A 26,181-nucleotide genomic window follows, 5' to 3' on the forward strand; every position below is an offset into this window, starting at 1 on the left:
AACACAAAGGCATTTAAACACTGATAGTCCTTTCCCCATTGTATTAAAAAACCCATCTATTGCTATTGCTTTCTACTCGTCTACATTATATTTGCCCTTCTATGCCAAACCCTGCTGACTTGGATTTCTGTCATCTCTCAGTGTGCATCCTGCAGCTTTATGCTTGTTTTCCCTTAGTCAAGTAAAGCAAGAAAAGGAATCACAAGACAGATCATTCCCTTCTGGCTCAATCCAGAATTTCAGAATACAACTGTTGTCCCAACATGGAGGATCCCAAGTACAGACAACCCCTTTTACCATGATCAAAAGTGAAGCTCTAGATAATTTCTGCATAACAGGAACACAGATTTTTTTGCATATTTAGAATTTGTCCAAATTTGGACAGATTTTAATGAGGATTACAAAGAAAAAAACATCCTATAAAGTTCTCATCAAAGCAGAATGTCACCAGGAGTTTTTCAGAGTACCTTGCTTCTTTTCTAAAGAAATGATTAACCAGAGCAGTTTTTAATACATGCAAAAAATCTGCTCTTTTCTAGTCTTAATGTCAGAAAATGACAAAATAGTTTTGGCTGCAATATCTCAGCTCAGGATTGAAACCTGAAATAACATCATTCAAATATTTAAAACTGGAAGCCGAACAAACTATTAAAAATATTGTTGTCATCAAAAGTAACAAAAATTTAAGTTGTCCTAATAACTATCAGGCAAACAACAAAAAGTAGTACAAACAGGCCTAAATGAACTGAAGTATACATTTGTACTTTAGAGCAAATACAAAACTGTACCATTTAATTAGATAATTACCTTGAAATCTAATATTTGGAGAACAAATAGTTAGCAAACTGAAAGTACTAAAACACAAAAATAATAGAAAGTCTCATTTTCTACTTATATCAATACCCCTTTTGCTTGAGAATGAAACTACAGATGGAGCCAGTGACCATACAGGTAACGCAAAGCTGGACTTTGATTTTGCATTACACAGGATTATTATATAAGTGACAGTAAAGATGCCATTTGTAAATACAGTACTAATTTTTAGAAATGATTTTGTGCTAATTAGACTTGTTTCCATGGGAATGGAAAGGATAAAATGATCGGTAGTAGCCAGCAGCTGATTGTGAAGACTGTCACTATGTGATGTACACCAAAAATTCAAAAACTGACAGTTTAAAAACCCCAACATAAAACCCAACATCTCAAACTCCCCTTAACCCTTAATCTCAAACTCCTCCCTGGAGCAAAGGGCCACTTTTGAAAACTATTACAGGATTTACCTGCACTATACAACTAACACAATGCAATATACACATGCACGTGCAAGCATGCATGTAGCTGTCAACTGCATATTCTCTGTTGTTAGTGAGCATATAAATGTATTTTTAAGAAGGATGGTGGGACATGCAAAGCTTTGAAAAATTTTCACAAACAATAGTAGAAGCCACATTCCTGACTGCAAAGCAGCCACTTTGCTAAAGGTCAAGTCTCACTTCAAAAGGAATAGCTTAAAAACAAAGTATTTCATAAATTGTTAAACAATTTAACATGAGCAAAACACATTTTGCTATAAATTCATTCCCCCAAAGAGCCAAGAAACTAAAAAACTCTTCAACCTGAGGCAGATATCCACTAGGCAAAATATTTGCTTGCCTGGTTTAGGGGAAGGGTATGAGCTGTAGAAAAGCACAATCTCTGCTTAACTATAAGCAACCTGTACATATATAAAATCAAAAATATAAACCTAGGGTATATTAAAATAAGATGTGTAATTCACATAACTGAATACATGTAGTCAGCAAGCCCACAAGGCACAGAAGACTAATCTATTTTCTCTACTTACTTGGCTGCTTCTTCATTAAGGATCTTTAAATAATGTTTTACTGGGGAGAGAAGTTCTGGGATTTCCAAAAGCACATTTTGTAATAGTGGAGTTTTCACTTGAGAATGTATGACTGGAACAAGAGCTTGAATTTCCAAATCCAGACGGGACAGGGTGCTGAGTATCAAGAAAAACTCTTGGGTTGAGCACTGAGAAAGAAGGCAATATGTAAACCATTACAGTGTATTTTCATTTAATCCTACATAGTTGGGGTTTTTTTGCTTTCAGAAAATGACATAAAATACAGTTTAAATGAATTAACTGTAACACAGTTGCATAATCATCACATTCAAAAGGTTAATAAAGCATACTAATTGTTTTAACCATTGTTGTCAACAAACAGTTGAGAGCTGATGTACATTACACTTTTTGCTGGATGGTGGTCTGTAGCACATATGCAGTACACAAATAGCTGAAAAATGGACTAATTATGTGCAAGAATCAAAAACGCAGGCTGAGAAACTTTATGAGTACCACAACTTCTCCATATGGATTTCTGCATCTATGTGCTGTTATCTGAATCCCCAGGCTGCTGTTTTGGCAAGAGGGGGTTTGCAAAGACAAGGTCAGGCACTAAGAGGCAGAGTCTTGGAATAAGAACACAGAAAATAAAAGAAAAAAAAACCCACAGAAAGAGAAAACCAGCAGTCATTGCTTAAAGTGCTTGTAGCTATTGCCAGTTTCAGCCTCTGTCAGGTCACTCCTAGATCTATGTAATAAGAACACACTAACCTGGACTTTGCCTTTCATCCTCTCCTCAATAGGTAGAAAGAGATTGTTCTACCTATGTCAGACAGTTAGCCAGGTACCACAGAAGAGGAATCTTCCAGATTTCAGCCAATACCACACAGCACTTTCAGAGCTTGCTTCATGATATCCACAGAGCAGGAGCATATTGGTTCCCATGAAGCAGCTTCTCACCATAAACAGTGAAACTCCTTTTTTAAACATTAACATGACTTCTGATGTGGCTCAAATATTTTGCTGTTAGATTCCAGACACTCTTCAAACTCATCAGTTTGCTACCTTCAGTTCATTTCCAAGCATTAGGCAGGACTTTGCAAGCAGTTAACAACTTTAACAGAACGTTGCACTTCCTGCCACGCTCGGAATCCCCTCCATGCAGATGTCCTATTCAACTCTTAGTTACCTGTGGAAGTCATGCTCCACCTGATAGCACGTTTGGTTTTGTGCTACACAACATTTGCATACTAAACGGAACTCAGAGACACTTAATGCCTTCAAACCCTGCTAAATTCAGTGTCACTCCAAGACAATTCCATTTGAGGTTTGAAAAAAGTTGTCCATAAATAGTTATGCCAGCATTTTTTCACATTTTACTGATCCATAGGAACATTCCTTCTTCAGTTTTCTGAACTTCTCCCATCAATCAACTGACACTACTGAAAAGCCATGTTTACATTCCTCATCAGAGGAAGTAAAGTGTTTTGGTTTTGCGTGGCTGGGTTCTGGTGGAGAAGGGGAGCTGCAGGGGTGGCTTCTGCAAGAAGCAGCCAGAAGCTCTCTGCAGGCCCCACAGAGCAAACAGCAGCCAGCTGATGGTCAGAGTCATTGCTGACCAAGGCTGAGGCCATCAGCGATGGTCACAGTGCCTCTGGGAACCACATTGGGAGAAAAAACCCACAAGCAGCTGCTTTTTGCCCCCAGAGAAGGGGGTGAGAAGGTGTAAGAAACTGTGCAGACACCAAGGCTGGTGAGAAGTGAAGAGGAGGTGCACCAGGTGCCAGAGAGAAGATGCCCCTGCAGCCCCTGGAGAAACCCATGGTGGAGCTGGTGTCCCCCCACAGCCCATGGAAAAGGCTGAGACCCCCCCTGCAGCCCGCAGAGAGGCCCCTTATATTCCAGGTCCTTATATTCCAACGAATTACATGATTACCATTTCCTTTCAGAAACTAATCCATAAAGCAGTAAGTATTGCCATGTAAAAGTTTTATCCAATAGCCTCAACTTCCCATCCATTAAATTAATACTCTCCTGTATTACACTAACTCAACTCCCTCTTTGCTCTTAATACTCTTCAGATATCTCTAAACCTTCTGACATCTTTTAATCATCAATTTAACCACACAATAATCTTCTGATCTATCCTCATGAACAGTCCATTATTCAGCCACATGAAAACTTTGGCAGTCCCCTGCACTTGCTGCAATTTATCAACATCTTTCTGATAATCTGGAATTTACTTATTCTATCTTGTAAAAGCTCTAACAAAATAAAATAAAATAATAAAACAGTAAATCTGTCAATGGCATCTGAAGTCAAAGCACAAAGGAAAGGTCTGAAAGACTAAACAGGTGATAAATCCAGTCTTGGACTCAACGTCAAAATAAAGTGCAGTATGACTGACTGCATCATCATCATCAACCTTGATGCACATAAAGGACAAAATTCTGGAAGACTTCCTTTGACTACAAAATTACTCAAAGAAGTAAAGGCTGAAGCCTTGCTACACAAAACTGTGAAGTAGGTCCCTGGAGCATCAAGTGATTCACAGGAGAACAATGTCCAGAAAAGAAGAACAAGCAAATACGGACTTTAAGAAACGTATCAGTTTAACAGGTGGCATTTTTTGGGCTTTTCTTTACATTATTCTTTTTAAAACAGAATTCCAATAGTTATTTAATTACTACACTACCTATAGGAGGGTGGGTTACAAATATGCAAGAACACCTGTCTGAGGAGTTCTTCCACCAGGGTGGTGAGGCTGGTAAAGGTGAGGTTTCAATAACAGGAGGAAGCCAGGTTTTTATAGTGTCACCTATAAAAGAATCTGTGGAGGGAAAAAACACACACACACAAACTTGGTTGTGTATAAAAGATACTGTAAACAACCCTGAAAGTAATCATGAGATGTCTTGAAGGATGCTTAATGAATATGCTGAAGCTTCTCACAGCAACTCTGATAGTCTACACACCACAACAGTCACCTAATGAGTTAAAAAAATCGATGCTACTGTGGGATACAATCTACAGGTGGGAAATTCAACATGCTTTACTGCAAACAACTTTGTTAAACACAACACTCCCAAGAAAGAGAGTCAACATCCCTATTTTGTGCTTATTCAGAGTATTACTGTTTCCCCTGGCTTCATTTTGGTAGCACTGCAGGACTTCGCATCTAAAATTTAATGGCTCCACTGAAGAAATGATTTACTAAGCAAACTGATAACTTGGAACAGACACATAAAAATAACTCCAAAAAGCTGGGCCCCATTAAGTGGGAGTTTTAGTCAAAAAAAGAATGTTTACTGAGCAGAGGGTACAAATAAAACAAACATTTATGGATCAAGCCTGTATAAATATTTATCTTCTGAAACACACTGCATGAAACCAGGCATGAAAACAGCAAATAACATCAGAATGGCCCTGCAGGAAACATTTTTACAAGTACCCATGGCACGTGTTCTCTGTGTTGGTTTTTAGACCTACTCAAGCACAGGTCTCTGACAGCTCTGTGCACTCCAAGGCAAGACTATGCAGTCATCACTTTGAGACAAAAAAAGTAGTGTCCTGCCATTTGTATTTCCTACAGTCCTGAGGTGTAGATCACAAAAGGAAATGTATGTGGCCTAAAGTTTTTTCCTTTACTCCGTGGCTCTCTCCAAGGGCTACAGGACATGGCTAAAATAGTTACAGAAGGCATTGAGACAGTGTCTTCCAGCAAGATCTAAATCTGCACCAACTCCAGGCACTGCTGCCTCTCAGTTTACTGCTGAAGTCAACTTCTGAATGCTACCAAGAAGTCTTCAAACAATTAATCTCCAGCCATACTTCTCTTGCCATAGAGAAGGGTGAGGCCATTCTGCTGTTGACAGTGTTTCTGCCTTGAAAGATGTCAGGTACTGGAGCTGCAGGAACTGAGAACAACCAGTCCTCATATATTAATTCCACTCTCCATAGCAACAGCAACATTGCTTGTCTCCTTAACCATTCCCTAGTTCTCTTCCAGGCTGGAGCAAACCCACCACTAGCAATACAACCTCCAAGGTTAATATCTAATTCCCACTACAAAGAATGCTGTTCTAATACCAGGTTGCTCATACCTGGAGGCAGATCAGCAATATTTCTTGGTGGTTTGGGGTAATGGGAAGTTATGGAGGGTCAAATTAACAACTGCCAATTTGAATGATACTACCAGATGAGAATCATTAGCAGACTTTAAAAAAGGAAAATATACAATGATGCTATTTACTCAAAGACCTCCAATAAAAATGCTTTGCCTTGCAAAGTCAGTTCCAAACCAAAGCAATTTTGGGCCTTCTGTTTTTTCCTGTCTCCGCTAGAGGTTACTAGTGCAACGTGCAGTCCATGACAAAATACCTGCAGTGGCTGACCTGAATGAAAGATGTTTGGAACATCTGAGATAATCCAGCCACCTCTGTACAGTGCTGAGGTCTCCTTTCATGAAACATTCCTCCTCAAATTCTAATGTCATTGAAATCTAAATCACAGAATCACAAGGTTGAAAAAACCTTTAAGATCATCAAAAGGACCTGAAGGATTAAATATTTGTCACATTCACCTATTTTTCCTGCAGTTGACATTGAATTAACAAGCCTGTATTACAGCATATTTCCTTGGTTAAGCCATCAACACATTTCACTGGGAGTTTTGGAATCCTTAGTGGGAATAAATTGCAGGGAACCTTATTTTGAGCATGTGAGAGATGGACATCTGGAATTAACAGAACTGGAAAGGCTCCTAGTGGGAGATTAAATGGCAGAGTTTAATGGATACTCCAAAAAAAAATCATGAAAACCAGTAACTCTGTGTTCTTGAATATGTATCTGTTTTGCAGGGACCTTTCTTCAGGCTCCCTATTCACTGTCTGTCTAGACTATGGAATCTGTTTCCCCAAGTTTGCTTTTGATTCTTTATTCAAAACAGACACAGATTTTCAGGGATACTGTCATCTCCTCAAACTCCTAAAGATCTTCAGTCCTCTGGGCACTCTCCACAGTGTTCTGCAATGAATGACAAACTAGACTTTTACCAAGTGAAGCAAACTCATCAAAGGAAGAGTGTGCTTGGAGCTCCCCCCACCCCATTTACCCTTCTTCATAGTCTTGCTGGTGCACTTCTCACCCACAACGTCTTTCCACCATCTGAATCACTAAACATGTAACTTCTTGCTACAGTGGCTGTTGTTAAAATAAACTACAGTCACCTCATTCCAAAAATCCTATGAAAATACAGGGGCTCTGAATGGTTCCACCTAAATAGTGGCTTTAAAGCAGAGAAGGGCAATCAGGCTTTGAAATAGGAGGGGACACAGGTACAAAATAATACTGAAAAAAAAGGGGCCAGAAAAAAAGGGAAGCACAGAATAGCAGTAGAGATTTGCCAGGATGTTGTGAGACACAGATGTATCCCTACAAACCTTCTTAGGTATCACTCAACCTGAAATTAGTTAAACCATTAAAAAGTAAATTTTCCAATTCCTGGACAGTTGTTTTGAACGAACAATTATATCATGTGGATACAGCACACTTTAGAGGCTGAGGAAGTTGGTGGACTCAGCCCTTTCAAATACCATTACAGCTGGATCTCTGTATCCATTCATTGAAATACACAAGTCTTTCCGCTGCAACACATTAGGGCTTTAAAAATTATTCCAGAACAGAATTTCAGATTTTCAAAGAGGAAACCTTTGTGCTGAACCATTCAAAGAAATTACAACTCTGTTCTCTTTCTACCCACCTATTCCTTCATCTAAAACAAACTGTCAAAACCCTTCTATACAGCAGTGAAATGAAAGAACATGAAGTACTGCACAGGTGCTATTAGCACATTAATCTGCTTCAACTAAGAATTGTCAGTGTCTCATTACAAGTAATTCTTATTAAAATGTGCAACTGAGATGCGAATTACAGACTTCATAAACAAATTAACATTCATTTGAAAATAGCTAGCTACAGCCAAGTGGTTTCACTTGCAAGTGTGATTTTAGATAAGTATAAAACAATGTGTTGCGTTCTGTAAAGGGAAGTAATTTATGGCACAAAGACCTATTACACCATCCCATCTCATTGAATCCAGCCACTAAATCATAAGTATCATAGATGTTTTTCCTGTTAGCATTAGCAATACAGTATATGTATTCTAGATTTCTACTCAAGACATTTCTTCTACCAGCGTATCACTGATACAAAATAAGGTTCTACCATAAGACAAAAATAATTTTTATAACTTGCATCCCTTTAGGATGTCAGCCTCAGTCTTACTAAGAATATTGTTAAACAAACAGGAAAACCTATGGAAGTATATTAAGACAGAATAATGCTATTTAGAAAACAATAAATTAGGATAATTACGGGTATACCTTTTTATGAAAAACACTGCAGAGGCCTCTCTCTATATCTGGCAGCTTACAAAGAAGATTTCGAATCTGACCAAATACAGTGGATTCTGACTGTAGAATTTCAGACACAGCATCAAGCCGGGCGTTTATTTCACTGTAAAAGAATAATCATAAGATCAATAAAGCAAAACTCTGTTCCTCTGACAGGCAGCCACAGAACTAGTGAACTTTCTCCTCTAGTTTGTTTAGGTTTTGCTGCATTGTGTTTTTTTAAAAACTTTGACTAAGGGCACATAGTAGGCAAGAATTAATAAATGCTGAGAAATTCAGACTTTCATTTCAGATGCAAGAAAAACCTTACATAGAAGCTTATTAAGCCTTCCTTTGGCTCAAACAACCAAACATAAATTTCATGTTCTTCTAGTGGTACACAGTATGAGCAGCACTGAATCTTGAATACTTAACCTTAAATTTGCAAGTAAGTTCCAGGGGGGAGAGGGAGGCTGGGGGGCGGGACAGACGGGGGGAGATTAGGCTTGAACTCTATAAAGTATACTTTATTCCAAAAGGGTATAAATATTAGTTATCATTTTGCCTGGTTTTTTATCCTGACCAGCAACTGGCAATAACATGAATCAGAACCATGTTGGGGTTTTGGCTGCCTTTTTTTTTTTAACTTCCAAAATCTGTAACATCAAATCTCCACATTTCAGGACTTACGTGAAACAGTGAGGAAATACTTCTTATGCACAGAAACAATTCTGTAGTTCTTTGCACCTCCCTTACAATCATATTCTTGCAGCCATTATTGGAAAAGAGCTTTTAAAATGGACAACTTACTGCCAAGATTCACCTGTATCCACACTGATGCTAATGGCACAGCTAAAATTTCTACCAGGTCCATGAACTGGCTGTAGTTTGCAGACCTAAGCTTAACTCCCATTTCTGCTTTTTTGTGCAACCAAATTGCCTCCTTGCTACCTTCTAGGCAAAGACTGAGATTAGGATTACAGGGGTGCTTCCAAAACATACAGGTTAAGAGTTTATCTTTGGGAGCTGGTGAGCCAAAGCACTGTCAGTTCATGCAGCCCAAAGGAAACAGAGCGAAAGGTAGCTAGCTGGCTGAGGGACAGCACTGAAACAGACATGTCAAAGCTGAATAGCACCATCCCTCTGAATGCAGCTTTTCCACCTTCAGGCTTTATCTCTAAGGTGCAGAGTTTGTGTGCGCTACAAAACTGAGTCGACTAGGTGAAAGTTGTGCTCAGACTGCTGAGGTTTCACCACAAAAACATCTGCTCTGTGGGTACAAGCGCGCTGGAAGGCTTTAGCTGGCGTTGGGAAAGTTTCCGGCAAGTAAGGCTAAATCTGAAACATCATGTTCCACGACACTCTAAAAATCCTCAAGACGTCCCAGTGCTTATTTTAAAACCCTTGCAGTCTCTTCCAGAATGACAACTAAGCCTTATCACAACATTCTCTTCCTGAGACAAGAAAGTTCAGAAATTCCCCAGGCTGTTCTGTGTGTGCCTGTCCACCCGTGCAGGTTAAGAACAAAGCTGTCTTCTGATACAGACACTTCATACAGCAGCCAAGTGTGTGCAAGGCAAATACAGCCCAGCCCACGTCGGTTCTCATGGACCAGCGAGATGCTTAGAGCTCAGGAAGCACAGAAGGATAAAAAGAAAGGATGCAATCAAAATGTAAGGTTTTGGGGGAGGCTGCTGCTCTTGTCCCTGACTTTTACTGCAGAACTGACTCGCCACTTTTCATTGTACCTGCTAACAAATACTATCCATGAGAAAAACAATAAAATTAGGCAGCTCCACAGGTTGCAGGCATTACAACAGACCAGCAGTCAGAGGCCTCTGGCCCTGAAGACAGCTAAATCTGAGTCCTGGAAATTTTATTACATGCCATCATGACTGGATGTGCCCTGGGATACAAATAAATCTTACAGCATTTAAGTGCCAGGATTTTTTCAGTGACCTGCTGCTTTACACTAAAACAATAAAACCAGTGAAACTACAAATGGTGTGCTTTAATCCCAGAGCAGCCTTGCTGTACATCACCAGGGTTTGCAGTGCCCCACCTGCCATCATCTACCTGGAGCACAGGTGGATGCACTCCTTCATAGCCACTATGTGAACTGGGGACAGACTTTATGCTCACTTGACCCTGGGCACTGACTACAGAACTCCATCAGTTATCTCTGAGCTGGACCACAGCCTCTCCAATCATATCATAACCACCAAAATATTCCAGTATTTTGAAGGACTGAAATGTCAGGCTTTGTAGGCTCTGCTTAGCAGCCCTGTTGCAGGTCACAGGAATACCTTCCTCCCCATCACCATTCCACCCTTCCAGCAAAATACACAAAACTAAAAACTCTTCCCACTCCTCTGGGCAGGCAGGCAACTTGGAAGCAGCAGCAGCAGACGGCGGCTACTGTCAGTGCAACTGCTCTCAGAGGGGCTGTTTACAGCACAGAACACATTTGAGCTTTAAATCCCATCCTTAAGAGCCACAATCACGTATCTGGTGTAGAGTGGCAGGGTTACTAAGTTATGCAACCAAATAACCAAAGAGCAGACTGTTGGCATCCATACAGAGTATCCAAGACAGCAGAGATTTAAGCTTTGCGCATCAATTAGTGAGGTGCTTTACAACTGGGTAATGGAAAGGAAATTGAGAAGTGTTAATATCAGTGAGGAAGTAATAAAATACCCCGAGTAGGCAGCTTTGAAGCTAGCAAATGTTTACACTGAAATTCTGAAAGGTCACTATCATCAGCCACAACTACATTTTCATGGAGAAATATTAAAATTCACTGTACTGAAGACCCTGGAATGCTCCTCTGTGTGAAGGAGTAGTGAACTGTTAAATTATACACATGTGTACCTTAAAAAAGAAAATAATCTGTGCTTTTGTTATAAAAAGCACGTGTAAACAAAATAATTCTGTTCTAGAACATTGTCACTTAATTTGAACAGCATGATTTTATCTGTGACCAACAGTAATATGTAAAATAGCTGCAGATATTAAAAAAACCCTCCTCCCTTCAAAGCTTAATCTCCACTTTAATCATCCTCACATATGGCCATGTTACTGCAGCCCCAGCAATCTAAAACTAAGCATCCATACAGTTTTTCTGCTTTAATCCTACAAATAAGAAAGGGTCAGGAAAACGGTATCCAGTATCAAATGACCCATTTTTTCCACCTGTAAACAAAACATACCAGGTTTTCTATTTCAAAAGCCAGAAAGTATAGTGAAGAGTTATGTAAAGCTACACGTGTAACAGGAAGGAAAGACAGGGAAAAGAAATTATAAAAACAGCCAGATGACTAATTCCAAAGTATGCTTTTAAACGTTAACTATTTATACTTAAGCTAATAAACATTTTGTTGAACACCACTATATTTTACTGATCTTTGTTAAACCACCTCAGAAGACGTTTGTTCTATGCTGCACAGTTATTCAACACATCTGATGTATGGCTCGGGGTTTCTAATCTCTCATGGTCTGGAAAAATGTTCCATCAGTAGAAAATCTGAATCTAGGATTCTACAACAAAACTCAGCAGCTTATGCTAAGCACCCTTCTCACATTTTATAAACTGGCTATTACTTCATTCTCTATTTAGGTGTGATATTGGACTATTCTTTCCCATCTGTATAAACCATGTCAGCAACCTGAGCTCTATCCAATTTTCCAAACAATCTTCTGTGAAATAATGTAACATAAGTCAATTGACTAAAAGCAATACACTTACTTCTGCTGCACCCTCCACCTCAGAATAGCATCATTAATACAATACTAAAAATCACTCTGTAATGTATTTAAACATAACACAATCTAAATGCAGAATTTTTTTATTCTAGTCACTTAAAAGAACTACTTGAAATTGAGATACCCCTTTGTATTGTTCTACTGCCAGAGGTGAACAATACAGAATACTAGCAAACACAAAAACATTTGAATCCTGAACTGAAAGTTATTTTAACAAAGCTGAAGGCTGCAGATACGAATGCACTGTACTCAATTATCATATGAACATCTTCACAATATAAACAGGACAGCTGTTTGCTGGCATGCTAAAAGATACGTTCGCCTCTCACACAGTGAAGCAAAACATTTTTAGATGTGATATCATTTTAATTAAAGCAGGGGGAAACTCATAACATTACTGTATAGGAACTGCAGAAAATTGTCAGTCATATAAAGTCTTTTATACAAGGTAAATAAATACAAATTGATCAGAAATCTCTTAGCTTAAGATAAATGTGTGAAGCACAAGTTCACTGATTATGGTAGTACATAGGTTCAAGTATACAGTGAATGTATAAAATGGACTAAATGTGTTTAGAAACCACAGCAATAAGCAAAACTACCAGTCACCAGAATTCAACAGCTGAAAAAATATAATGGAAGGTATGAAACAACAAACATTGCTTTCCCTCAGATACATTATCTAAATCAAAGCCTAGCAGCCCCCTGTCTAACTGCAGAATTTCAAAGGAAGAAAATGTATTACTTAACCATCGAGCAAATGCAAGATTCACAGGGGTATCAACTGTGCCTGAGGAAGTCTCTGAACTGCAAATTGCTGGAAACTGGGAGAGTGCTTGCTCTGCTCCCACTCTGCTCTGATAGTGGCTGCTTACCTAAGAGAAATGCATGAAGCATTTACCTAAGCACAGTACAAGGTGAATGCTATCACAATTTCTGCTGCTTTATATTTTGTCTCACTTACACTTTTTTCATCTTCCTTCGGAACACAGTTTACAAAGACTTCATGAGCCGATCAAGTTAAAGACCATGTAAAAGAGTACAGAGTGTTTTCTGCTTCAGATCACTGTTTTACATAACAAGCAATTAATGTCATCAAAACCCAAAGCCATGGCAGAATTACCACTCTACAATCCATAAAAAAGTACGTATGTCTTTCTAAACAACAATCACACAAAAATACACTCGATCTCTGGCTTTTTTACCTAAGTGGCAACGTTAGAATCTGGGCAACTTTATGGGATAAATCCAGAATTGTTAATTTCTGTGGTGGCCACTGTAATTTTATGTATTAACAACAAAGAAAGAGTACATATGGGTAATTATATCATAATTACGGCAGTGACATTTAAGTGAAACCTAAAAAAACCTTAGCAACCTTCTGGACTTGTTCACTTTTTTTTTCTATACACAGGAGAAAGAGTAATTTAGTCTCAAACTTCCTATTGTCTTACACTCCTCCAGGGAGGCTAAGCATTTCCCTAAATAAACACGCAGCCAGGAGAAGACAATATTCCTGATGGATCTCAAATACTTAACAGCAATATACAAGTAATATAAACTTTGTCTTCACATCTGTTTAAGAGATTGTGTAAAAAATGGTAATCAAACACTTTTGTTTATGCTCACACACAATGTATTTCAGCTACTGGTGACAAAAAAGGGAACTGTTAGATACTTTAGCCAACATGAATGAATTCCTGATTACTACATTTATAAGGAGTTAGACAGAGCATTCAATGGTGCCACAACAGAGCTAGCAGAAATGAATGAGTACATGTGATGATGCTGCAGTCTTTTTCTTCACTACAACAATTTTGAGATCTCAGGCATATGCTGTAACCTGCATTTGTGCATTTTGTATTGGCAGTGATGCTATAAAATCTTTATTGTTAGGAGGAAAATTTAGCCTGTGAAATTCTGATGTGGGATGGTTGGAATTTATCCCTAAATCACTGCTGCAAAGAAAGATTCTAATCCAACTCTGGGTGATGATGATGGCTAAAGGAAACCAGTTTAACTCTGAATTAAGATGGGTTTCTTTAAAGACCTTTAGGTAGTTTGTTTTACTGCCTAGGTCTCTTAATTATGGGACAAGGTCAAACTTCAAAGCCTTTCCTTTAGGATGGTACTTTGTGCACAGAAGTATAAATAAAACAGCACTCAATACATTCAAAGTTAAGAGGATTTAGAACAAGCTGGTTTCATATTCGGAAAGACATGTTGCCAACATCACTATAAAGGGATGCTCTTCTTTCCAGTGCTGCAGCACATCTCCAAATAAAGGTGACATTGCATTGGTAATACCAATTTACACTCTTTCTCTTCTTTAATAGTAGATAAGGAAGCATCTGCAGTTCTGAACTGTGCAGTTCTAAATCTGCCAAAGCTACAGTCGTTCTGTGCTCTTGCAGGCAAAGTATAGTCAAGCTAATAGAAATTATTGGTATTATCTTACAAAACTTTGTGTCAGCCTCAATAAAAGCATGATGTCATTCTACAGTGGAAGAACTGGAGTACAACAAAGCTACTTGAGTAACAGCGAGAAAAATGGAAAACTTATTTTTGAGATACTTCATTTCCCTAGCACAAAGCAAAGGTTAAAATATTTCTGGCAACTCTCTGAATACACAAAAATTTTGCCCTTCCTTGAGATTTAAACATCAGCTTTAACTAGAAAAAGATAAATTATTATAATTTGACTACAAATAAATAACAAGCAAGGAACTAGTTCTAACCATTCTAACCCATATTTACTACTGGTAAACAGTGTGCTGTGGAGACAAGATCATGAACTACATCACAGTAAAAAGCTGAAATACCTTGGGGTGAATTTGGGGACAAAAATGTGAGCTCATCCTAACAAGGTTTTAAGTGATCTGCTGATGCCCCTTGCAGCACACAAAAAGAGGTTTCATCACCATGTATTTGATGTGGTCTAGAATACTTTTTAACTAATTAGTTCCATGCTTCTGGACTTCTACTAATGGTCTGGAAGAATTTAGACTTTTTCATTTTCCATGAACTCAGCACCAGTGGCAGCATCAGAGTGTTTGACATGGAGGTGTATTGGGAATACTGAGAAAACACTGACCCTCGTGCTGGCTACACCTTGCCACTACCTCAGGGTCTGCACAGAAAGCAGGGACACTGGACCTCCAGGTGAGGTGGGTATTGCCACTTTTATCTCACTACATCTCTGTTACTGCAGAGGACCAAGACATTGATGAAACCTTTGACAACCACTCTTTTCCCATGGCACACTGACTTACATTAGAGGCGTTTAGTTTTTTGCTCTACATTTAGTCCAGGACACTAAGCATGTTCTGTGGCTTGTGCTACACCAGAACTGACACGTGTATCCTCAAAACACAGATGTGAAGTCATGTGTGCAGGCAAGAGAATGGGTGTTTGTCCTATTTCAGCACACACTAACAAGGCCTGTTGTCCCCAAAAAAGAAAGTTTCCCACGTTGTAAGTTGCATGACCGCTGAACTCTATGTTTAGGGCATTCTGCTATCCCTAATCTTATAATTAACCTCATTACGTTAGCTTCTGCATATCATACATAACATACAAAAAAACCCTAAGAGAGTTAACAGAATATGAAAAAAATACAAATTTACTTCATAAAACAGCAGCTATCATCCCAAAGAGAGAGCACTGTGCAAACTACTATATTCGCATCACACACACAAGAAACATCACTTCCAGCTTTTAAAATTTTGTACTAGATACTTTCATAACTCACAAACTAAGAGCATGTTTTTCAGTCAAAGATGTTCCAACCAACTCAGCTTTCTATTTCCTTTTCTTCCTGCTCCCCCTACAGAAATTAAGCAAGAAAGGTACTTGATGGAATTTAACATTTAAAAGGCAAGATGAGCAAGGCAAGATAAGGGGTCTGTAATCCACAAAGATGGAACTCAAATCAGCAGACTCCTTCAAAAAACGATGACTTTCCTGATTCCTCCTAAAAAGTTCAGTCTTCAATGATTCACACATTCTTATCTCATCATTGTATACCTAGGTGAGTAAGTGAGGACATTAGAACTTCCTTGATGAAGCCAAGGTACTGATCACTGATGATCTAACAGACAACTTCAGGATTGCCCAAATGAGCTGTCTGTACACATTCCACCTTTATTCAGTCTAGTGTATAGTTTCTCCCCTGGAAATTTAATCATCATCCCTAGTGATTTTCAACTATAAGGCATAAAGCAGTATGCAATTAATCCTCTCACTTTCTGATACACTAAGGGAAATGCATCTGCCCACTGACTAGAAAAGACGCAGCACAGAAACCCTACTTCCTCTGAAAATGTCACTCCAGGAGGCACAGGTGAATTACAATTACAGACTGTTCTCTGAGAGCATTTGTGTGCATTAATGGAAACAATATTGCTGAATGTCTGATGCACTGAGTACATGAAATTACAACAAAGTCAGAAAGGGAGAAATACGCAGAAACAAAATAGCTTTTTTAGCTTCAAGGAGGGAGCAGTGTCCCCTACAACCACAGAGCTTCCTTCCATACTGAGAAACAAGGCTAGAAAGGGGAAGTAGCAATCTGCAGAATTATGGAATCCTAGAATCTCCGGAGTCGGAAGGGACCCATAAGCATCAGTGAGTCCAACTCCTGGCTCCACACAGGCCCAGCCAAGTCAGAGCATGGGACTGAATGTATCGTCCAGAAGCTTCTTGACCTCAGTCCAGCTCAGAGGTGTGACCCCTTCCCTGGGGAGCCTGTTCCAGTGCCTGACCCCCCTCTCAGTAAAGAACCTCTTCCTAGGACCCATCCAAAACCTCCCCTGTCGCAGCTTTGAAGGAGCAAAGAGCAGAGAAAGAGAAGAAACCAAAACTGCAAATTTGTAAAGCTGGTTCTGCACTGAAACAAGGAAGAATTGCTTCTTTCTTAACCAGCAAATTTAGCTGTTTACTGAGAAAGCCTGAAGTCCCAAGCAGATTTCTGTCCTCTGCGTCCACGTAAGGGCTCTATTTTACTGTTGACTGGTATTTCACCTGCTGCAAGCTCAGAGACACTCAACTCAGTGCTGCCACACACCACACCAGAGCCTGTGCTCTGGCTCCCCCCGCCGACAGTTTTACCAGCAATTCCCAAAAGGTCATAGAGGGTAGGGAAAAAACAGAAACCAATTTATTTCAATTCATTCCTGTAAAGTGGCCCAGCAAATCTATCTAAATGCTTTCAAGGAGAACACCAGGCACTTAACCAACTTCCACAGAATCTAATAGTATTTTAGGATAGTTACATAAAAAGCCTTTTTGGAGTGGGTGAAATATATAAAAGCTACTATCACAAGAATTTATCTTTTTTTAAAAATAGCATACTGAAATCAACGTTTTTAATCTCTGCCAGAAGCTGCAGAGTGAAACAGTTTAAAAAGCGGGGCAAGTAATGCTCCTACAAATGGAAATGTTCTCTAATATTACAAATCAATCAAATAGGAAGGAAAAAACAGCTATGAGCTTTTCTTTCACTATTGAGAAAAGATCCTTACAAAAAGGCTAATAAGAAAATTAAGCAGAGATGCTTCAGAATATAGTACATAAACATATTAAAAATTCTGTCAAGGAAAAAAAGTTGGTTCCATAGAAACTTTTGTGTATTACCAACAACAGCAAGGTGCAAAAATATTGGTACACCTAATTAGAACTGTTAGAATTTAATAAAAGCTAGAGCAGTTCAATATATTTTTAAAAGTAAAACAGTAAAAAAATTATTTTAGGCAAACAAACCAAAAAGATTTTCTCTATACTATAGCTGAAGTGACAAGTAAAATCTACATTGACAACCATCACAGAACACACATTCCAAGGAACAAATCCAAAAAACTTTAAATGTAGTCAACAAGCTTTCCATGGACTCAATACTGCTATTTACTACATATTCAAGTAAAACACTCCAATAAAGCCTGCAAAATAAAATCAGAAAAAGTGGATTTCATTTCAGGAGACAACTAAGACCAAGCATGAGCATGACAACATTATAAAATAAAGCATTTCTGAAGCGCTAATTAATAAAGCATAGCTCAATATACAAGAGTGATCAGAACTAATGAAAAGAAATACAATATATATAGTATATCAGAACTAATATTCAGAACTAATAAAAAGAAATACTTTCATATGCAACATATTGTATACAGGGCTAACAGAAATATCCACCGCTAATTTAGAGCAAATCAAATACATTAACGATGCAAATACTTGTGAAGCAAGAAAGACATCAAACACTAACTGGCATATTTTGGAATAAAACATCCTCCAATAGCAGGCAATCCTCATCCATGGTCTGAAAAAGGATACTGAAACACAACAGTACTCATTCTGATTTCTGCATAGAAATCTCTAACTTGCTCCAAACCTACTGGTTTGAACTACTTAGATGCCTGGCGCCCAAACAGTGGTTTAACTCTTTCCAATCTATATATAACATCCACATCTTCTATCATATAATTTCCTGTTTAAACTCTACCATGGACCTCAAATCTTTAGGAAAAAATAAACACAAATTTAGCCTACAGTAAAGAACTATCTCACCTGGATTTAATGAGGGGCTGGGTTACCCATTTCTTCAATCTTCGACGTCCAAAGGAAGTTTTAGTATGATCCAAGACCCAGAGTAGGCTTCCTTTTGTTTTCATATCAGTCTAAAACAGTAAAAAAAGCACCGTTACTTTTAACTGAATAATCAGTTACTTAAAGATCTTAACTATACTCCTTAAACATTCTGTTTAGGCCTTAAGACAGAGCAACTGTATGTTTACAGATCTTGTTCACCAACAATGCCTTACATAAAGTACCTCCAGCAATCGTAAGATACTTAAGTATGTTTTTCCTTTAGACAGAATTTTTTTTTAGAAAACGACTGGAATAATTTACACATGTTAAATTAAGTCTGCAGATAAAGGTCGGTGCAGTAGCACAAAAGAAAAACAAACCCTACTACAGTCCTATGACTTGTCTGCAGTTGCTCAAGAACTCAAACTTTAGGAAAGTTCTTTGCTAGTGAAAGTGCAATAAGGTTCCTAATTCATACTAACAGCCAGCACAGATTAACTTTCGTTTATGCCTCTGAAAATGTACTCCTCCTCCTTCAGTTCAATCCCATACAGAAGAATTTAAACCTGTGTGATATTTGGAAACTAACTTCATTGGCAACAACATGTCAAGCAACTATGAAGATCTCAGCATTTCTTAAAAAAAGAAAAAAAAATGTTTTTAAATGTCAGCTGTCCTTACCTGATTCTGTAAAATTTCAAGATTTTTCATTGTTGTCCCATTAATTGTCATGTATTCAGTTTCACTTGGCAGGCGTTTGAAATTGCTGGGGAGAGGAATTTCATGTTATATTTTAAATTAAGGCATAGACATAATGGTAAAAACACTGTCAAGTTTCTCACATTAGAGAATTCATTCGTTATCCAAAATAAAAAGTAATCAAGACATTAAAATCTATTCAAATAAATAAAAGAACTGAATACTTACAACTTAGTTTAATTTACTGTTTAGGAAAACAAGATTTATGACTCAATTCCCAGTTTCCTACAATGACTCTGACACAGCCCAGAAGAAAATCCTACTCTCCTATTATCTAATCCTAATGCACTAACTGGTTAAAGAAGTGCCCCTTCTTCAGTCTATGATGAAACTGAAAAAGTACTTGTTTTTGTTAGTGTTCTGTTACTGTAAGATGAAGGTCAGGGATAGGACTAAGAATATTTCAAGAGTAGAACAGACTTTAAACACATCATCAAAACAGTGTATCAAAAGACATATTCTTACTTTTCACTACTACTACAAATTTAAATTGGCGTTAGTACAATTACTTAGGAAAACTAAAACATATTTAAACTACTTTATTTTTAATCTGAAATAACTATGACTGAAATTACCCGACTTGTTCACACTCCCTAACAGAACAGATGAGACCAACCCAAAGGTTGTGTTGGCTTAGAACAAACATTAATAAAATAATTGTATTGTATTGTATGTGTGGTCATATTAGATAGGAAAATTATTCCAGAGTCAGACATACACATGTGGTAGCCGGGACCACAAAGTGCAAGATCCTCACTAAATGCTTCTGACAAATCAAGTCGTGATTGTCTAGGTTAATCATACTGCTGACTGCCCTTTGCACAAAATCTAGGACACTCTTTATTGTCTTAGACTAAAGAGAATTACTTGCTAGGTACAATTTAAAACTGCTTTCTTGACTTTTCACAAGTTTTTTTTCACTGCATTCAATTTTAATCACTCTGGGAAAGCACTCAAATGCTCAAACTTTTGTTTTAGGCATACACAGCTGCATTATTGCTATATTAAAAACAAAAATTGTAAAAAAACTTTCAGAAACATGAAATATTCAGAGACTAATCTTATATATTTATGTTGTATGCAGGTGTTGGGGCCTACTAGCATATTTCCTAAATAATGAGTCATAGGAGAAGTATTTTACACACACAACCAAAAAAAAGGTGGCAGCAGCCCCTTTAACTGATGCCCTAAAGAATTTCAGTGACGGTTTGGAAGTAAGCTTGACTCTGAACTGCACCCATTGTCATAATTATTCTGATTTAGTATGCTATCCCAGCAACCAACAAAGCTGACCAGCAAAACAAAACCTTGGAGGCAAAAGAAGCAGCAAGTCTTCAAAGTATACAAAATTATAAGCAACAAAACAATACTTCCTTTTATTATCTTCAACTGCTGACACTTGCAAAAATTAAATAGGAATGATTTATCCTTATGATCTGCAACATATCCTACCCACTCTTTCCAAAGCACCTCTTCTGTATCTGGGACTTGGCTAAACTGCAGTTTCCCCATTTACTGCATTTCAGTTTGCCTGTAGTCTCTAAAAGCCAGCAGTGTAGGAACCATAGCTGAAAATGGAAAGGATGCTTTTGGCTGTTTCTATTAACCCGCAATCACCCACATGTGAGTTTCAAGATTGCCTATTTCCTGGCTCTAGTGCTTCCCCACTTCACTTGCCTCCAGAACACTTCACACCCTGTGTTGTTTCACAGCAAGCTTGCTCTCTGTTGGTATCTGAAGACCACTAACTCTACTCCATTGCAGAGTATATTTACTATTCTTTCAGAATTAGATGTGCCAAAGTTGCTCTCACAGCATAAATTATGTGTGTTTTGTATTATCCAGGTATTTGCGTTACCTGAGCTCCTCAACCCTGCTATTAACCCTGATAACTGAGAGCTGAGAGTACATGAGTAACAGCCAGGATCAACTGCCGTATATGCCCAACCAACAATTCCAGATGTCACTGCACAGAACATGTTTTGCTTCCACCCACTCATCTTCCTTCAGCTTGGGATCAGAACTTGATAAAAACGTGAACAGACTCTTTGTAGGATATTTAGGGACAAAATGGCATAAGAAGGTGGCTGTAAACAAATACTAAGTCATCCCTGCCGGTTTTGCAGCAAGGATGTCAACAACCCCCTTGTGAGAAATTCTAATGTGCTGCTCTCAACCATATCCTGCATCAGTAAATAACAACCCTTCAAAATCACATCAACTAAATGACAATGCAGTAGTTCCTTCTGTAGGTGACAGTGACCTGGGTTTCAAAGGACAGGTTTGCAACTGTAAAGTACTTAAACAGCACAGAACAGAATTGACATGAGCAAGGCAAGGTGGGATCATGCCATCTGAGTCAAGGAAAACAAAGAGAGGAAACAAAAAGAAACACAAGCCTCTAGTAAGGTTTAGGACAGTTCTGAGGAATACTCATGAGGAAGAGGTTCCTACTCATGAAATGACATTTCAGAGTAGAACCACACTTGATGATGAGTATTAAAAGGTAAATATGATTGCTTTAGGACAGTAAACTACATCCTCAGACTTTGATTATTCTGTCTCACCCGTGCATCATCTTGGTTATTCTGCCTCCCAAGAAGCTTGAGGTGAAAGGCACCTTTTGTGCTTTATTCATTATTCTCTCCACAGAAGATATTATATATCATTTTGTACTTAGTAACCCACCCTAATTGAATGCATGTTATTCAGATCAGTAGTTCTCAACAACTTTAATTTTGCAAATCTGTACAATCTTTCCAGCAAAGCTGCAAGGCACTGCATTGAAAGCCTACTAAGCAGCAGATTTTCTGTGCTCAATTACCTTTTACAGACCTCTGGTGTCTGTGTCTTTGAGATTTCGAAGGGTGAATAAACCACTGAACAAAGCTATATGTTTAGACAAGAGTTGCAGAAATCCCCATTCAGCTTTAAGAAGTAAAAACAAGCCTCTCAATTTCTCAGAAAGATACTTACTACAGTCTAAGTAGCGAAGGACATCAAGCTCAGACTATGTTTTGTATTTAATTAACCAGTTTTAAATTTATTAGCAAATTATTGCTACAGGGATAGAACTTCTGATCTGGAGCTGTGATGCAACAGGAATCCAGAAACTTCCACCTAAACCAATAACAACCTAAAAAAACACACACAAAAATAAGAAATACGAAGCCAAGAACAAGAACAGAAATCAGAGGACCTAGGAAGAATTAAGAGAAACAGAAACAGACCCCATCAATTTTATCTTGAATTAGTCTTCTTTTTCTCCACTGGACTCACTCACCCCAAGCAGTGGGCCTGCAACCTTGCTCTACCCAGACGTCAGCAGCCTCTTGGCCCACTTTCCTTGTACACAGCCTCAGTACTCCTACAAGCTCCAAATGTCCACCACGCAGGAGGGCCCACCTGCTGCTCTTCTGAAGTCTTAGAAGAGATGGAATATCCTGTCCTAAGCACCTCTTCTTAGTGTCTGAAAATCATGTCTTCCCTTTATCAGCCCTTCACGCTCCTGAGCTGACTTTGAAATCTCCCAAAATCATTTCAGTATGCCCTTTCTCACAGTGACAGTGGGTAATAAAATAGATGCATTGTCTTGTACACCTTCTGTTTCTGATGTTATCAGCACTCAAGAGATATGAAAGCCTTATGAACACCATTCCCTCGAGTTTGGTGACATTCCCCCTGAAAACCCAAGGATGTTCACCATTTTAAGCTGAAGAACTTGTATTTTGACTTCTCTGTCAATTTCGTCTCCCTAACTCCCTTCCACCCCTACTAGAAAGTACAATCAAACACTTCTCCTCTCCTTGAATTCTTTCCCTCTTCTCCCTCAAAGCCATTTTAACCCTCCCCTCACCTTTTTCACTTCTGCCTCTGTCTATATTCTCTGCTCAATAGCCCTGCAGTTGCAAAGCTACTCCCCTCCTTCAGAAAGATACCTGTCTCTTTCATTCCCTGCATTTCTTGAAGTTCATGTATCACTGCAGTCTCTCTCTTCTGTGTCCAATATGCTGGAAAACATGTAGCTAAATTTAAAACACACTTAGACATCTCCCAGCAACTGCGATGAAAATTATGATTTTTCAAGCAATACTGGGTACTCTACTGGTATTTGGAAACCTCTCCTAGCTGTGTACCAGCTTCTTGTCAAAAGCCAGTGAAGGTGTCTCTGTATGCAAAGGTCTTAAATCATGTTGATTAAAAAAAGTTTGTATCATTCATTGTTAGATCCACTCTCACTTGCTGTTAGAGCTCTAATGCAGTCTGTGCGTGTTCCAGGGTCTGCTGTGGCAGAAATCTTTTCTCCTTTTTAGGATTTTGCTTTATTTATTTAGGATCTGAAAAAGTGGATTTAAAAGCTTTACCTGAATATTAAAACATAATTCGTCCCTCCCAGTAATGAAGAATCCTCATCACTTATTGAATTCACTTTATGAGTCTTATTGTTAAGTTGAGCTGGAACTTTGTCCAGCTGAGAGAAGAGTGTTTATCTGAAGAGGGAACAGAGATGCAAGGAATTCTTTTGTCACTCTTCCTATCAGGTAGGTCCTTTTCATCCTGATCTGTGTCACTTACATTAATAAACTGGAAACTATCTCACAAGTCTAACTTCATGCTCACTGACTCATCAGTATATGCTCACTGACCTGAATTCTCTTAGGAATTTTAAGTTGCTTGACAGTACTATGGAAGCCTCTCTCTTCTATTTCCTGCAGAATCACAGAGGATTTGTAAGCCTGGCACCCTTTGCATAAATGGCTCTCCCTTCTCAGTAATTAGACAGTATTTTGTTGGCATTAGGAAAAATACTAAAGTTGAGTTTGCCTCAGTACTTGCCTCACTGTTTCAATATATGTGACACACTAAAACCAGCAAGCAGAATTCAGTATCAGAACAGTCAAAGCAGTAAAGGGTTTAGAAATAAATGTAGTAGAATCCAAGCTCCTGCGCACAGGAACAAAGTTACCTCAAGGAATGCATTTTATTTCTTTACGGCCTATCACCAAGGTTTCAAACAGTTCATTGCCTTTCCACTCAGGTGCTTGTACATTCACAGGAAGTCAGTTAAAGCAACCTTCAGCAGGCAAATGTCAACTCTTAAGATTTAGTGCTTTTCCTTTCCGGTCTGTAATTATACTTGATTTTAAGATGCAGTTCCTAGAAATGTGACTGACCGCTGCTAGGTAAGCCTTCACATAATGTTGTTTGTCCTTTGCTTCTGAATTCTACATAAAAGATGTATTTTCTGTTTCCCCCATGTGAAAGAACATTCACCTTGTGTGCAATCGCACGTAACACACTGTGACACCAGTGACCTGAAAGTGGAATGGCATTTCCTTGCAGTTCACTTTCTTCAGAAACTCTCAAGAAGATTTATCCTGCTCCCTTCCTTGCCACCCAAGTATTTAAAAAAAAGAAAAAAGAAAGAAAAAAGGAAAAAAAAAGAAAAAGAAAAAAAAAACAGAAAGAAAATGGAAACAAGCAAGCCTATGAAAGAGGATGAGCAGGAATACAACAGGTCAGAACACTCTTTGGTGGATGAGGCATGGGAGATAGCTTAAAAGACACCACAGCAATTCTTTCTGTTAACATTTTGATAGCACTTGAAGAGGGAAAGGGTTAAGGTAGAAAATTTATTCCAAAAACCAGAAAAAACAGGTATATGTAATTTCTAGATATTTTAGTAGGCATCTTAGAGAAGTTTAAAACTGGTATCTGCAGTCAGTTTTTTATTGCAGCTGCATTTTTAAAAACCTGTAAATGTTGGTGGCCCTTCATAGTAAGGTTTGCAACTGCAGTTATCTCATACAAACATGTGAACAATCTACAACTGATGACATATTTCTAAGGTTCCAGTTTGTAGCCAGACTTACTTTGTTAAAGCCTGTCTACTTACTGGACAGAAGAATACTGAAAGAACCAAGAGAATATTTTGCACAGGATCCACAACAGATAAAGCTGTTTTATTAAAGCATTTAATAAGCTTCAATTATTTTTTCAAACTTACAACAGGTAGGATTGCCATCTTTTGTACTTGTGCAAGACAGGATAAAAAGATGCTTGAGTGGCAGTATTTCAATTTTCATTTGATTCCACCTGCATAATCCTGTTACAAATTTTGAGTACTCAACTGAGCATATCTAATAAACCTAAGTGTTGTGACTACAAAAGGGAAGACAAGATTATTTCCATTTCTGTGTGGTTTTGTAGTAATCTTGCACAAATGGTGATGTTCTATGACCAATGTTTTGCATGGTTGTTCCAAAGCCAGGGTGTGTTGAATGTCTGTTTTATTTGTAACAGATAACTAGATTCACTATCTCAGACCTGCTGAGTACAGTCTAAACATTACAACACATTAGCATTTATACCTCCTTATACACCTCTGGCAAAATGAAACAACTGCAAAGCTAAATTACAGGTGAGTTTTGTTGTTCGTTGTGTTTTTTTTAAAGCTGCCAAAAAGCCCAAAACTTTATTCAGGGTAAAACTGAGGTTGAGATATGATGGCTGAGGCTGACTAACAAACCTAAAACTTCCCTCCTACTATCTTCCAGTGTTGCACCCTATTGGATTTCAATACACTTGGCAGCAGTACAAGTTTATTTACATTACTGATAGTAATGTCTAGACAAACATATTTCATTAAGATATTCATGAAACATCATGCGGGGGAAAATAACCCCCAAAACACTTGATTCTTCTAGTTCTGATTAAGAGTTTAAATGTAAAGTAGAGTTTTTAAAAAGACTATGTTGATCGCTCTAGCAGGAGGGTTCATTACATTGAAGGGAAGTTGTCTGATAAAACTGACTAGAGAACAATGGTACATCTATTGGTG

General features: G+C 38.3%; 1 protein-coding gene across 1 annotated transcript in view; it reads right to left on the reverse strand.

Moving 5' to 3' along the window:
* LOC311199745 (DNA mismatch repair protein Msh3-like) overlaps window positions 1-26,181 on the reverse strand; it is a gene marked incomplete at its 5' end in the record, with an annotated part of 81,042 nt that overhangs the window by 37,599 nt on the left and 17,262 nt on the right. Inside the window, 4 exons of the mRNA XM_084273878.1 lie at window positions 1,844-2,031; window positions 8,226-8,358; window positions 18,561-18,670; window positions 19,263-19,347. Of these exons, the coding sequence (XP_084130004.1) occupies window positions 1,844-2,031; window positions 8,226-8,358; window positions 18,561-18,670; window positions 19,263-19,347 (516 nt within the window). The remainder of the gene's footprint in view (window positions 1-1,843; window positions 2,032-8,225; window positions 8,359-18,560; window positions 18,671-19,262; window positions 19,348-26,181) is intronic.

This window comes from Gallinula chloropus (assembly GCF_964237585.1).
Source record: "Gallinula chloropus genome assembly, chromosome: 21".
NCBI classification, from domain to species: domain Eukaryota; kingdom Metazoa; phylum Chordata; class Aves; order Gruiformes; family Rallidae; genus Gallinula; species Gallinula chloropus.